This window comes from Oratosquilla oratoria, chromosome 44, assembly GCF_046742065.1.
Source record: "Oratosquilla oratoria isolate Oo_2021 chromosome 44, ASM4674206v1, whole genome shotgun sequence".
NCBI classification, from domain to species: domain Eukaryota; kingdom Metazoa; phylum Arthropoda; class Malacostraca; order Stomatopoda; family Squillidae; genus Oratosquilla; species Oratosquilla oratoria.
Genome location: NC_134820.1, coordinates 23,354,804 through 23,368,622, shown reverse-complemented (window position 1 = coordinate 23,368,622; position 13,819 = coordinate 23,354,804). Strand labels below are relative to the sequence as shown.

General features: G+C 39.2%; 1 protein-coding gene across 8 annotated transcripts in view; it reads right to left on the bottom strand.

Moving 5' to 3' along the window:
- LOC143022205 (zinc finger Y-chromosomal protein 2-like) overlaps positions 1-13,819 on the bottom strand; it is a 67,018-nt gene that overhangs the window by 35,375 nt on the left and 17,824 nt on the right. For 2 of the 8 annotated variants that reach the window (XM_076180306.1, XM_076180307.1), the window contains exons 3-4: positions 11,331-11,402; positions 8,272-9,316 (exon numbers count right to left, since the gene is read on the bottom strand). The exons of 3 other annotated variants lie outside the window; for them this stretch is intronic. In XM_076180306.1, the coding sequence (XP_076036421.1) occupies positions 8,295-9,299 (1,005 nt within the window). In that variant the 5' untranslated portion in view covers positions 9,300-9,316; positions 11,331-11,402 and the 3' untranslated portion in view covers positions 8,272-8,294. The remainder of the gene's footprint in view (positions 1-8,271; positions 9,317-11,330; positions 11,403-13,819) is intronic. 3 more of the 8 variants (XM_076180308.1, XM_076180309.1, XM_076180310.1) reach the window with 2 other exon arrangements.

Sequence of the window (13,819 nt, the reverse complement as noted above, 5' to 3'; positions counted from 1 at the left end):
ATGAATTAAAAATAGAACTAATTGAGGTTAAATGTGAAAATGAAAAGATGAAAAATGATATGCAAAGGGGGACGGAGAGGGGGGGTCGCCGATTAAGTGAAGCGGCCTTGCTGTGGATGTACTGTGTCTTGCGACACTGCTTCTGACCCAGGGCGGTGGGCAGGGTTCAGGGATGACCCGTCATCCAGGAGGTGCTCAGATGAGAGGAAGGGTGGGAGGGGTGTGGAGTGTATTTAGGGATGAAATGGGTGGGAGTGTTTTTATGCCTTTCCTTTTGTGGCTACCTCCCTTGGAAGGGGGAAAAAGCCTTGGTATATGTATGTATGTACTACCAATAGTGAAAAAAAGAGGTAAATCACAAAATACAGGCAATGTCTGAAAGAACCGGAGAAAACTTAGGTGAGGAAAATTTGCAGATTAAGAAATGGAATGAAAACAGAGAAAACAAAGAGATAGCTTTTAAAAGAAATAGTACACAAGCAGGAAAATGCAAAGGACACAATTATTCAAGTAATCAAAGAAAAAGCAAATTGGATCAGTGATACAGTGGATAGAAAAAAGTGTATTGTAGTATATGAACTAGGGGAAAAACATAATTTGGTTAGGTACTTGAGAGAAAAAGAAGAAAAAGAAATGGCAAAAACAATTCTAAAAGAAGTACAAGATTATGTCCATGATGTAGTAAAAAAAATAAAGTATATAGAATTGGGCAATATTCTAAAGAAAGAAATCAACCCCTAAAGATAAAACTAAGATCACAAATGGTAGAAGACATACTGGCAAAAGCAGGTTAACAAAGAGTGAACATTACAACAATATATGGATAAAAAGAGAAATGAATGCTGAGGAAAGAAAAAGAAGACACTAAGAGATTAAGCTAAAGATGAAAAAAAAAAATGCAAAATGAATGGAGACTGAAAGCAAGGAATTCTATTGGAGAGCCTCAGACACGAGGCTGAGAAAATGGCACACCAAGGTAATCAAAACAAAAGGAACAGAAAATGGGGAGGAAAAAATAAATAGAATAAATAAGATAGAAAAAAAAATAATAATAATAAAAGTACCCTATACTAATATAGACTGATTAATCTCAGGATTGAATGAACTAAATGATTATCTGTCAGAAGAAAAACCAGACATAATGGGAATTGTGGAGACAAAATTAAGGAGTCCACTACCACTAAATAGTGTTTGACATGGGTTATATAGTTATTGGATTAAAAACAGGAACGTGAAACAGGGTGGAGGAATAATGTTTTTGGCCAAGAAAAACTTAAATGTGATGAAGGTTACAGAGGGTAAAAATGGTATGGAAATGATCATGATAAAAGTTGAAGACAGCAACATGAAAAGTAGAAAGTTTGTGGTGATTAATGTGCCCCAAAAAATGAGCTCTTGGAAAGAGGATGAGCATTCCAAAATGTTAGAAAATACAAGGCATTCATTAAACAAAATGCTGAAAGATGTAGGTAACCTGGTACTTATGAGAGATTTTAACTGCAAGGAAATCTGTTCGGAGTTGAAAGTGAAGGGTGGAGAGGATCTATGGGGAAATGTATTACTTGACATGATTATAGAACATACAATGACACAATGGGTAAAAGAAAATACCAGATATAGAAGTAATGAAGAACCGTCGAGACTAGATTTAATATTTACAACAGAACCTGAAATTGTGGATAAAATTGAATACAAAACACCATTTGGAAAGAGTGACCACATACTAATAGAGGTTGAACTAAAGGAGGAAATATATATAGAGAAATGAGAAATACAGAAAAGGAAGACTGATGTACAACAAAACGGACTTTGGGAAACTTAAGAAATTCTTTCAAAATGCAAATTGGGAAAACTTTTTCAAAGAAGGGACACAAGTGGAAGAAAAATGGATGATTTTGATAGAAATTTATAATGTAGTGAATAAATACATACCAAGACAGAAACAGGAAAAAGTGTACATTAAGTGCTGGTTCAACAGAAGATGCAGTGAGGCAATACAGAGATAAAGCTTGGAAAAGATGGAAAAAATATAAAAAACTTGGTAAGTGGCAAATATATATCAACCATAGAAAAGAAAATATAAGTGTGCTGAGGAAAGAAACTATAAAAGACATCACAGAAAAATTTAAAAATCAACCCAAACTATTCTATAGATATGTGAATGGTAAACTTAAAAATAAACAGGAAATGGTGAAACTACGCCACAGAAATATAGTATATACAGAAGATTTAGAAATGACTAAAGTCATGAACAACCACTTCAAGTCTGTTTTCACTCGAGAAAAAGTACAGCGTTGGGACAAAGGGACTGAAGAGTGATCACCCCCCATGAGAGAAATAACAATAACACAAAAAGAAATAATGGATCAACTAACGAACCTTGATGTCAGGAAATCACATTCCCACCCATTTCATCACCACATACTCCACTCCCATTCACCCCCCTCCCTCTTATCTTGGCACCTCCTGGATGACGGGTTATCCCTGCATTTTGCCCCCTGCCCTGGGTCAGAAGCAATGTAGCAAGACACAGCACATCCACACCAATGCTGCTTCCTTTAATGGGCGACCCCCACCCCTCTTTGTCCTCTCATGCAGAAAAAGAGAAGCCAGGGAGAAATCCCTACAGACTACATCAACATATTATTCACACATACTCCCTCACACCCCCATCTCCCACCCACTACACAGCATCATCCGTACACAACCATTTTCCACTCACCCCTATCCTCTGTCTTCTCCCTTCCTTCCTCAACAGACATTCCCCTCTTTCCCAATGCCTCTTTTACCCTATCCATCCATCTCATCCTTGGTCGCCCCTTCATGTTCACTCCTTCCATCTCTGCCTTCTACACCTCTTTTACTAATCTTTCTTCAATCATTCTTTCCATGTATCCAAACTATCCCAACACACTTTCATCAACCCAATGTCCCAACTCCCTTTCAACCCCTGCTCTCCTCTTCACCTCGTTTCTCACTCTATCCAGCCTAGTAACCCCCACCATACTTTTCAGGCATTTCATCTCAAACATGTTTAAACTCTATGTTCCAGGTTTCTCCCCCATACAGTGTTGTCAGCACAATCACTCCTTCACACAATCTCCTCTTATTATCCATTACCAAATGTCTATTTCTCATTACACTTTTTAATCCACCATGGCATTTACTTGTTTCGCTCAGTCTACATTCTACCTCCTACATACATATATATATATATATTACAGAACCTGCCCCACCAGCCAAAAACCACACTAGCATGCTTGTATTCAAGACACCATCCATCATTTAAACAGTACCAACACAGAATAGGCCTGGTCACAAATTCAAACTGCTCCAAATGCAACCACCACATAAATTCAGATCACTTCATACTACAATGCCCCACACTAACAACACTCTCTTGCTGCATTGCTTCATTGCTATCTTGCTGCATTGCTTCTGACCCAAACAATGGGGAAAAGGATCCGGGATGACCTATCCACATGAAGCTGAGATAACAGAGACACACACAATGACATGAAATGGTTGATTAATCTCCTGGCCAGATGAGTGTGTAGAGTATCACAGAACAACCACCTATCTGGATGCAAAATTCTTTTGTATTTGAACAAAATCTTCATTTTAAAGAAGAATGCTGGTCACTTTTAAAATTTAGTATCCATTTCTCTACTGATCTCTTTAATCTCCTTTGCCACCTCTATGACTTCACCTCTTCAGCATATTATCATCCCTAAAGATAGAATCACTGATTATTGACAATGAAATGCAGACAATAATCAAGAAAAATAGGCTGGAGGGTTTGTACTCCCTACATATAACATTAGAATAGTCTGGCTGTGGTACACCTCACCACCTTTAGTTGAACTGCATTTCAATATTACAACATGTTGACCTCAAAAATCCATGCTAAGTGGCTTTCCACCATGTATAAATAGTATATACAGATACACAATATTTTTTTACCATACTATGTGAACACTTTCTCAAATGAGAGATACTTTGTAATTCCCTATAAGAAGAAATAACACTTGCAATATCAAACAGTACTTAATGATGAATTGTTGCCCAATTCACCGATGGTTCATACACTAACAACACCCCATTGATCACAAACTTTGTAATATAAACATGGCATTATGTCTAAGTGAAATAAATTAATATCAGTGTTGCATTTTTACTTTACAGTAATTCCAATATCACTATTCCATTTTCTTCAAGTTATCATATCTTATTCTGTTGCTATCTGAATAAGATATGACATACTATGAAATGAATAGCATCCAGTCCTGGCAGTAAATAATTTGTCACTGTATTTAGCTAATATTTTCTAAGACATTCCCTGTAAGAAAGAAAATTGCAAGTACATAAGTATTAAAAAGAACTTAACAATGATGAGCATTCATCCCATTCACCACTAATCTGCACACTTATATAAAAAAAATTGTCCCTCATTTTGATGATTGCAAACCTGCAGCCCCATAATGGCTGGGTCCTTGGTACATACATACATATACCAAAGGCTCTTTCCTCCTTACAAGAGAGGTAGCCAAAAAACAAAGGCATAGAAACCACTCCCACCTATTCCATCCCCTACATACTCCATCCCCCTCTACCTTCTTCCCATCTACATATATCTCTCTGGGAAGAAAGCTTTGGACTGTTTTCTGTGTTGTATTAGTGTGAGACATTTCTTTGTCACTGGCTTATAGTAATAGAAAGGAAACAGGTGTTGGTCAGTTCTGATTTCCTTATGGTAAAGATGGAGGAACTGTAGATGAAATTAATGAAGATATCTTGGGCCCAGCCCAGAGACCAAGTGCTGTAGCCCCATGGTGATATTGCCACATTTACAAGGTCTGTTCAAAGAGTATTCAATCTTAATTTTTCATGCAAAAACAAATGAAGCTAAAGAGATATGGTTTGGTGCACATGTAGGCAACCCTAATGTGTATGCATGAATGTTTTACCACCTGCAGAAGCTGTCAGTTGATGGCAGACTGCCAATGAGTGAGGACATGTTAGTGAGCAAAGTTGGATTTTCATCTTTGACAAAATGATGAAGAATTTGAAACAACACTATTGCATAAAATTTTGTGCAGTTTGGCAATTTTTGTTGTGGAAACAATCTGCAAGATCCAAGAGGCCATTGGGGACAAAGCAATGGGCACCACATGGATAAAGGAGTAGTACAACCACTTCAAAGAAGCTGCACATCAGTAGAGAGTAAACCACACTCTGGTAGGCCCTCAACATCCCAAAATGAGATTGTCGTTAACCAATTGAGTATCCTGAAAATGCAGGATTGTCAAATCACAGAGAACTTCCACAAGAGGTGGGCATCAGCACTGGATGTGTTCATTCCATTATGAAGGATATGAGCTTCAGGAGAATCTTAGCAAAATGTGTGTCAAGGCCACTAACAATTGAGCAGAAGCAACTCCACTTGGAGATTACACAGGACATGCTGTAGATTATAAACAGCAATCCCAACTTCCTCAATACAGTGATCACTAGCAATGAATCCTGTGTTTATGGGTATGACCCAAAAACCAAGTTGCAGTCATCACAATGGAAGCATCCAACATCCCTGTGGCCAAAAAAGAGTAAGGCAGGTCTGCAACAATGTCAAAGTCATCCTGACTGTCTTCCTCAGCTCAAGAGACATGGCTCATCATGAGTACACACCACACAACAAATTCACCACCAAGAGGTTCTGTGTCACCTTCATGATGCCATGACACAAACAGCCAGACCTTTGGGCAGTTGGCTGTTCCACCATGATAACACACCTGCCCATTCTTCACATTTGATACAGAGTTTCCTGGCCAAAGACAGCACACCTGTGCTTCATCAGGCCCTATTCTTCCAACATAGCTCTGTGTGATTTCTGGCTTTTCCCCAAGCTGAAAATGCCCCTGAAAAAGACCATATTCCAGTCCAGAGAAGAAATCTTGAGGAATAAGACAGACCAGCTGCTTGCCATCCCAAAAGAGCTGTTCCAGTGCTGCTTCTGACAGTGGCAAGACCATTGGAAAAAGTGTGTTGCTGCCCAAGGGGACTACTTTGAAGGAGACTGGGGGTGACTTTGTTGTATCTGAGTACAAGTATTTTTTATGAACAAAGGCTGGATACTTTTTGGACAGACCTTGTATGTAGGATCTCACTTCAGTGCCCTAATCCTGAAGGTATCAAGGAAGTGGAGGAAAGAGAAACTATGTTGTATGGTAATGGGAATATCAAAGCACTATCCTATGTTCAGGCGACAGTTACACTGATTTTGGGTGTAATTTGCCTATTGGTTATATTTCAAACAAAAATGATAAATCAAAGTGTGGAGGCTAAGTCAAATCCACAGGGAAATGACTTGAATCTAAACCAATCATTATTCTTGCCTGTTGGGTAGCTGATATCTATTATGAACAATCAACTACCCACAAAGCGCTCAGGGTGTCTGTGCGATTTGATACAAGTGGAGAAGAATGTACATGAGAGGAGTTGACTTAAATGAATCAAAGGTATTGCTGGGAAAGTGATGAGGTCACTTTTGTATGGTTTAAGTGGAAAGGGGTGAAAGGGGCCCATGTAGTGATGAGAACGAGTGAAAGGAAGGGGTGAAAAGGGGCTGTTATCTGTACTTAGCCACCAAAATCAATCATTCCCTCAAGTTTCACTAAATGGAAAACCCACTGCACCACAGTAGCTGGACATAGTCCTTGGAACCTTCCACATATCTTTCTAGGAAGAAATTTTGGACTATTTCCTGTGTTGTATCAATGGGGCACTTTTTGTATGCCAGTGTCTAAAAGCTGTACAGAGAGGAGAGAAGTCGCTAATTGTCTGCTCTCCATGTGTAAAAAAATGCAAGAAATACAGCTGAACTTGACCTTGGCCTCAGTCTGAAGACCAAATGTCAGCACTTCCTGATGGAGATGAGGAGATTCACAGGTTTTGAAAATGGACCACAACATGCAAGCACCCATCATTAGTTCCAGGAAGGGTGAATCTAAGACACATGTATGTGGTATCCATGAATTGAACTTATTGTGGGGATGGGCTTAGAGCCTGGCCCTGCCAATACCACCAAGCCCAATGTGCATGTTGGCAGGGTGTTGGAAATGAAGCACAAAAATGTCAAGCCTGGACTAGGGTGAACCTCCAACAGGTTCTCTAAATAGATACCAGGAACATTCTTTCCTTCTCCCAGGACAATGAACTTGCTTTTTTATCGGCAGAGCTTAGAAAGTTTAGAATGGATGTAGTGGGTCCCTCAGAGGAAAGAAGACCAGGCAGTGGTGAGATCAGTGGTGATGGCTACACCTATTTATGGTTGGGACATATGGCATCCGATGCTGTGCAAGAGAATTTGACAGTGCCATTATGCTCTGGTTGAGCAAGTTCATAACTCCATGGGCAATGCCAGTCCCATGAAAGACTACTTGACATGACCACTATTGTGTACTACACTACCAAGGTATGTGAAGCTTTCCAAGACCTCCGTGTCCTTGCCACATGCAAGGACAGACATAACTATCATCCAGTAAGCCCCCAAATGCCTGGATAACTGTCTTTTTTTCAGTCAGAGGGAACAGTACCTGACTACCAAAGAGTAGACAGCACTGCATGCAACCTGTGAATCATAGCCTAACTTCCAGCTTTCAGCAACTCACCTCCATCAAAAAGGTCAGAGATTCATTCATTAATGAATTGGTAACTGCCACCTGAACACCAGCAAGTGGAAACTGTATGTTTAGAGGGTTACCCATGAGCAACTGCTCAAAGTAATCAGCAAAGAGGCCACATTCTTCCACACCTGACACTAGCTGCCCAATAGCTGTCTGCTTTGTGTTCCCATGCATCACCCTCATGACACCTAAGTAAGCGTCATCATACTTTAGTTGTTTCAATTCCAAATCTCTAGCCCATATCATGTCATGGGCAAAGTCTTCAGTGTTCAATCCCATATACCTATCATGGCACTTTTCATTACCCCAAAACATTTATTGGCTTCCTTTACTCTATAATCTACCTCCAGTCCCTACTACTAGTGACCCTACTCTCATCATCTTATTAATATATAGGGATATCCACAGAAAAAGTTACCAGCAAAGCATGAATTTTTGGGGTCAGCCTTTGAAAAGAAAAATAAACGAATAACAATTACTACATAATACTAATGATGGTTGTGATGATAGTAGTAGTAGTAATAGTAGTAGTAGTATTAGTAGTAATAATAATGATGATAATGAAAACTCGTGTCAACACTGCACTTACCCAACCAATTCTTTCGAAGAAGGCTAAATTTGAGGAGGAATTTTGATTTTATGGAAGCCTTCTACTGGGGTATCCACATCGATAGGTTCGCAGACCCTTTCTTCCTCTTCATCTTCCATGGTGTGCCACGACTGGGTGAAGATGGGTTGCAAATTTGTGGGTTGACACATGATAGCTTCCGATCCCTGCTGCAGACGCCCTTTTACTCGCTTGTGTCTTAACCGCACAGGTGCACCGAGACACACAAATGATTTATATGCACAACGTTGATTGCCAGTAGGTCCCATGTGTACTTTGTATGGACCATACAATTTAGACATGTACCGTCCTAAGGAATGAATACTAACTGCTTCAAGGCCATAATCATTGCAGAAATTAACATAAGCTTTGTAAATCTCACTTAAGAAGGTGGCCAGTTTGTCATTCTCTTCAATATGACACTGTTCTTGCACAAACCTATAGACACTATCAACTGGCCGTAACTGTCGTGGTTGAGTCGTAGGTTTGCAGTTGAAGACTGCCTTACGAATTCTATAGGGCTGAGTAGGCACATCATCACACACTAATGACCTGTAAGCTTTTTGTTGTTGCCCCTTAGGTCCAACATGCACTTGAATTGGACCATATCTCTGGGAAATGTGCTTTCCTGCCACCTGTAGACTTACTGGCTCTAGCCTCTGGTCACAACAATAACTAAGATACACGTGACGGATATCTTTCTGCAGGGTAGCTACATCCCCTGTTCTCTCAATATGACACATCTTATCTAAAAATATTGTAAAACTGTCTTCTGCAATAGCTTTTGAAGATGCTTCGTCCAATGGAGCACTGTTATTCAATGGAGCTGAGGTGTCTACTGGAGCGGAGTTGACTGAAGAAGCCAAATCAATGACTAAGGGAGCCAAACCATCTGTTCGGGTGGAGTCATCTATTGGAGTCGACTCCTCCAATGGGGGCGATTCCTCTTGGGGAATAATGTCACCCGAGGTGACATTTTCATCCGAGGGGACCAGAGATGACATCATCATGATCACTTTATGATTAACTGCCAAAGAGGGAGACCTTCCATTACCCAAACTAAAGATGCAAAAATTTAGTTGTATCTCCAATTTTAACAACACAGTCATAAAAAATAAAAAAATCATGATTCCTGTAGTTCAAATTTGCTAAACAAGCTTAAATATAGATGTCAATCAAGAAGTCACTTCACAGCAATTACATGCCAATATCCTAGCTTCAAGTTATGAACATAAACACTAGAATCCTGTACAAATTATTCAATATAAACACTTTCCAATAATTGTCAAAATAAATGAACAGCACAATTTATAGGCAGCTGCTAAGGAATGAAATAATGTAAAGATTATCCTTCAACTTCGAAAGACAAATTGCCCTCTCTGTCAAATCCCCTGTAAACATAGTTATATCATAATCATGAGAACATGAGAATGAAGGAGACTGCAAGAGACCATAAGACCCACAATAGGCAGTTCCATGTCCATTACCACCTACCATCCCCATCCATGAAGTTGTCAAACCTTTTCTAAAAACAACCAAAATTTTTAGTGCTCACTACGTGGTTACTAAGTTTATTCCACTTATTGGCCACTCTATTGGTAAACCAGTTCTTGCTTATTTTCTTTTTAAATATAAATTTGTCCAATTTAAATCCATTACTGCTATTCCTGCCCTGTTGTCTGTATCACCCTTGTTAAAGCCCTTGATCCACTTGAACAACACTATTTGATCACCCCGCAGTCTGCGTCTTTCCAGAGAATGTAAATTAAGGTGCCCAAGCCTGCCTTTGTAAGGTAAATCTGAGCCCATGTATCATTTTGGTCATTCTCCTCTGTACTGATACTAGTGAATTGATATCCATTCTATAGGATGGAGCTAGATAACTACCTCTGCACTTTTATTCGTAAGTCCTAGCAATGAAACCTAAACTTCTGTTAGCTCTACTCCTGGCACTGTTTCCTGGATTTAAGGTCAGGATTCACTAGAACTCCTAAGTCTCTCTCGCACTCAGTTTTCTCTAAAAAGGTGGTATCTAAGGTATACCTGCTTTCTGAGTGACATAAACCTATGCTTAACACATTGCACTTTGAGATATTGAAGCCCATTTGCCACTTCACCAACCATGTGAACAAATAAATAAAGAAATAATCAAATAAAATTAACAAACAAATAAGTGCTGAACCATACAAGACTTTGAATAATAAAGTACAGGAGAAGGCAGCAAGGAGAAAAAGAACAAAGAAAGAAATGGGATAGGAGGCAAGGAGGCACGGAGGCAAGGATGGATAGAGGTATATCCATTTACATAATATGTACAGATGTGCAGTACATATATTTTCTCTACCATTTGACGGAACTGAAGGATGTGATACATAGGGTAAGAATTTTGGAGCAAATCAATCAGAGCCTTCTGCTGCCTTAGCCTTGGTAATAGTATATACAACGTTAAACATTTTTATGATAACACATCCCAATTGTGAAGGGACAAAGTCAAGATTCTTGATTTTGTCCTTGTTAAACAAAATTCAACTTACATAAGAGATTAATTCATTTGGAAATTCGAGATTCAGTGTGTGAAATAGCCACTGTATGGACCTTTAGGCCTAGGTACTTATCATTTTCAAATTATACTCCAGTTTGTGTAAATTCATGTTTCATTATTAATCCTCTAAGATACTTGTGGTTTAAGAAAGATAGCAAGTGGTTCAAGAAAGAAGTCATTAGTTTACAATATGAAACCAAGACTATCCTCCATTGCAAAAGCATTTTGAGGCTGACAAGATTGTCTGGATCAGTAAGAAAAAAAACATGACACCATAACTCACACCCAGCTTGCATCAAGCGAACAATATTAGCTATATCTCCAAAGCAGTTGCCTTGTATATAACATCAGTCATATCTCCAAAGATTTCATTTAACAAACTAACACTATCTCCAAAATTAAAATTGATAGAAAGTATCAAAACACCAACATTTGTTGGCAATGGTTCTCTGGCTTTCTCATAAATCTATCTGGGAAGAAACATTGAATTGTTGTCTACCTTGAGTTAGAGTGGAATTATTCCTGCATCATTAGCTTGTTGTAGTAGGAGGGAAGCAGTTGTCAGCTTTCCCTATGAAAAAAGGTGGAGGAAATACAGTCAATGACTAACTGACAGGAAATACAGTCAATGCTAACTGACAGAGATCTTGGTACCAATCTCAAGACAGTGTCGGTTATCATCATATATGTTTTGTGTTGTTTGAAAGATGTTGGTTTGCTTAATTGTTGGGTACATGCAGTGGATGCATAGGAGCTGTTTGTGTACAGTGACTAGTATTTCTTTCTGGTGCCCATATCCTGTGCCTGCCACTAGTCACAATACATTCAATTTCTTTTATGTCTTCACGGTCATGGATAAGTGGACTGAAGGTCATATGTGTATCAAATGTGAGGCTTTGTAGTTTTGGGTTTTATCCAGTGAGAGAGGCTGGCCATTTAATGTGACTATTGGGGGCTTCTTTGATTTCTGGTCGTTGGTAGTATGCAACATCAGTGACATATTCTAAGGGATACATTCTTATTTGTCTAAGCCATAGTTCTAGCTTGTTAAGATCCGAGTGTCTTCTGACCCGAGTATGTATGTTTATGTATGGATGTGCTCTAAGGTACTGGGGGGGGGCAGGTTATTGTAGGTGTCTGAGTAGCATGTTCCCCTCTCCCCCTTTGTGTGATATGGAGTATGGGATGGGTGAGTTCTTATGTGGTAATGTGTGCCTATTATTTTTATGTACTGCACTCTGGGAAGGATTTTGATTTCTGAGTCTAGACATTTTGTAAAGGTCGTTTTGGTGCAGCCTGTAACTGAATATTTTATTTTCTGTTGTATGTAGTATGTCCTTGTTTGTTTTCTTTACTGTTAGGTACCACACTATGGAGGCATAGTGAAGATACTGCTGTTACACTCATTCTATTTCACCCTGAATACATATATCACAGAAAATGTGATCAAGCTACACTCAGCTACTACAAAATAAATATAATCAGGAAGCCGACACCAGCATCTTTGTATACCCCACTCGCGGCTCCTGACGCATACATAGGCATCATCATATTCACAAGGCTAAACACATGGAGAGCTATCAACTAGCAACTGCTTCCTTCCCGACAAAGACACTGCCCCACAATAATACAATGCAAACTTTTTTTCAACGTTTCTTCCTAGAGGGAACTACAGAAGGACTCAGCAACTGTTACCAGCTGCTGTGGGGTTGTGGGTTTCCAGTCAGCAAAACTCAAGGCAACAAATGACTGATTGATTGTCAAGTAGGAGAGGTTGGCCACTTAATTCCATTGTTGGGTGTTTCTTTGATTTATTGTAATCAGGGGTATGCAACATCTCCAATGAGAACTTGACATTCTGCTTCAGTTCAGCCACAGTTCAGCTTGCCATATTACACGTGTGTGTTTTTGGCTACCATTCTGTGGTTGCTGCACTGAAACAATTGTTACAGTGTTTGCACAGGTGATGTGACAGTTTTGACTGTTCTGGGTTTGGTATGAGGAGTAACTCAATGTTTTACATGATGTCAGGAGACCTTTCAATTCATAAGATTGGATGCAAAAAATAAATAAATAAATAAACAAATAAAAAAAAACAATGATAATAAAATAAAAATAAAAAAATAAATATATAAATAAATCAATAAAATAAATGAATAATAATAATATTCTATCTATATACTGAGAGCTTTTCTCCCCTTACAACAGAGGTAGCCATGTCAGAGACACATACCTATTCCCACCCATTTTATTCTTTCCCACCACCCCCTCCACCCCTCCCATCTCAGCTCCTAATGGATGACAGGTCATCCCTGCATCCACCAACTGCCCCGAGACAAATGCAATACAGCAAGACACAGTACATCAACAGCAAGGCCACTTCACTTAATCAGTGACCCCCCCTCATCGTCCCTTCATGCATCAAAATATCATTCATCCATAAGCACCCCCTACCCCCATCCTCCTTCCTTGCACGACAGTGTCATCCATACACAGTTACTCTTCATTCATCCCTATCTCCTGCCTTCTACCTTCCTTAACAGACATTCCATTATTGCTCAGTGCCCCCTTTACCCCATTCATCTCATCCTTGGTTGTTCCCTCGAGTTCACTCATTCCACACCTCTTTTACTAATCTTTCATCACTCATTTTTTCCATGTGTCCAAACCTTCCCAATAATCTTTCATCAGCTCTATCTGCCATCTCCTTTTCTACTCCTGCTCTCCTTTTCACCTCCTCGTTTCTCACTCTATCCAACCTAGTAACCCCTATCATACTTCTCAGACATTTCACCTCAAACTCTCTTACTATATAATACAACTAAGTAAATACATTTAAAAATTTCTTCTCTGCCTCTCTTAAATTTCAAGTCTCTGCTCCATACAATGCTGTCAGCACAATCACCCATTCACACAGTCTCCTCTTTGCATACATTCCCAGTTGCCTATTTCTCATAAAAAAAAATTAATTCCCCAAGGCATTTACTT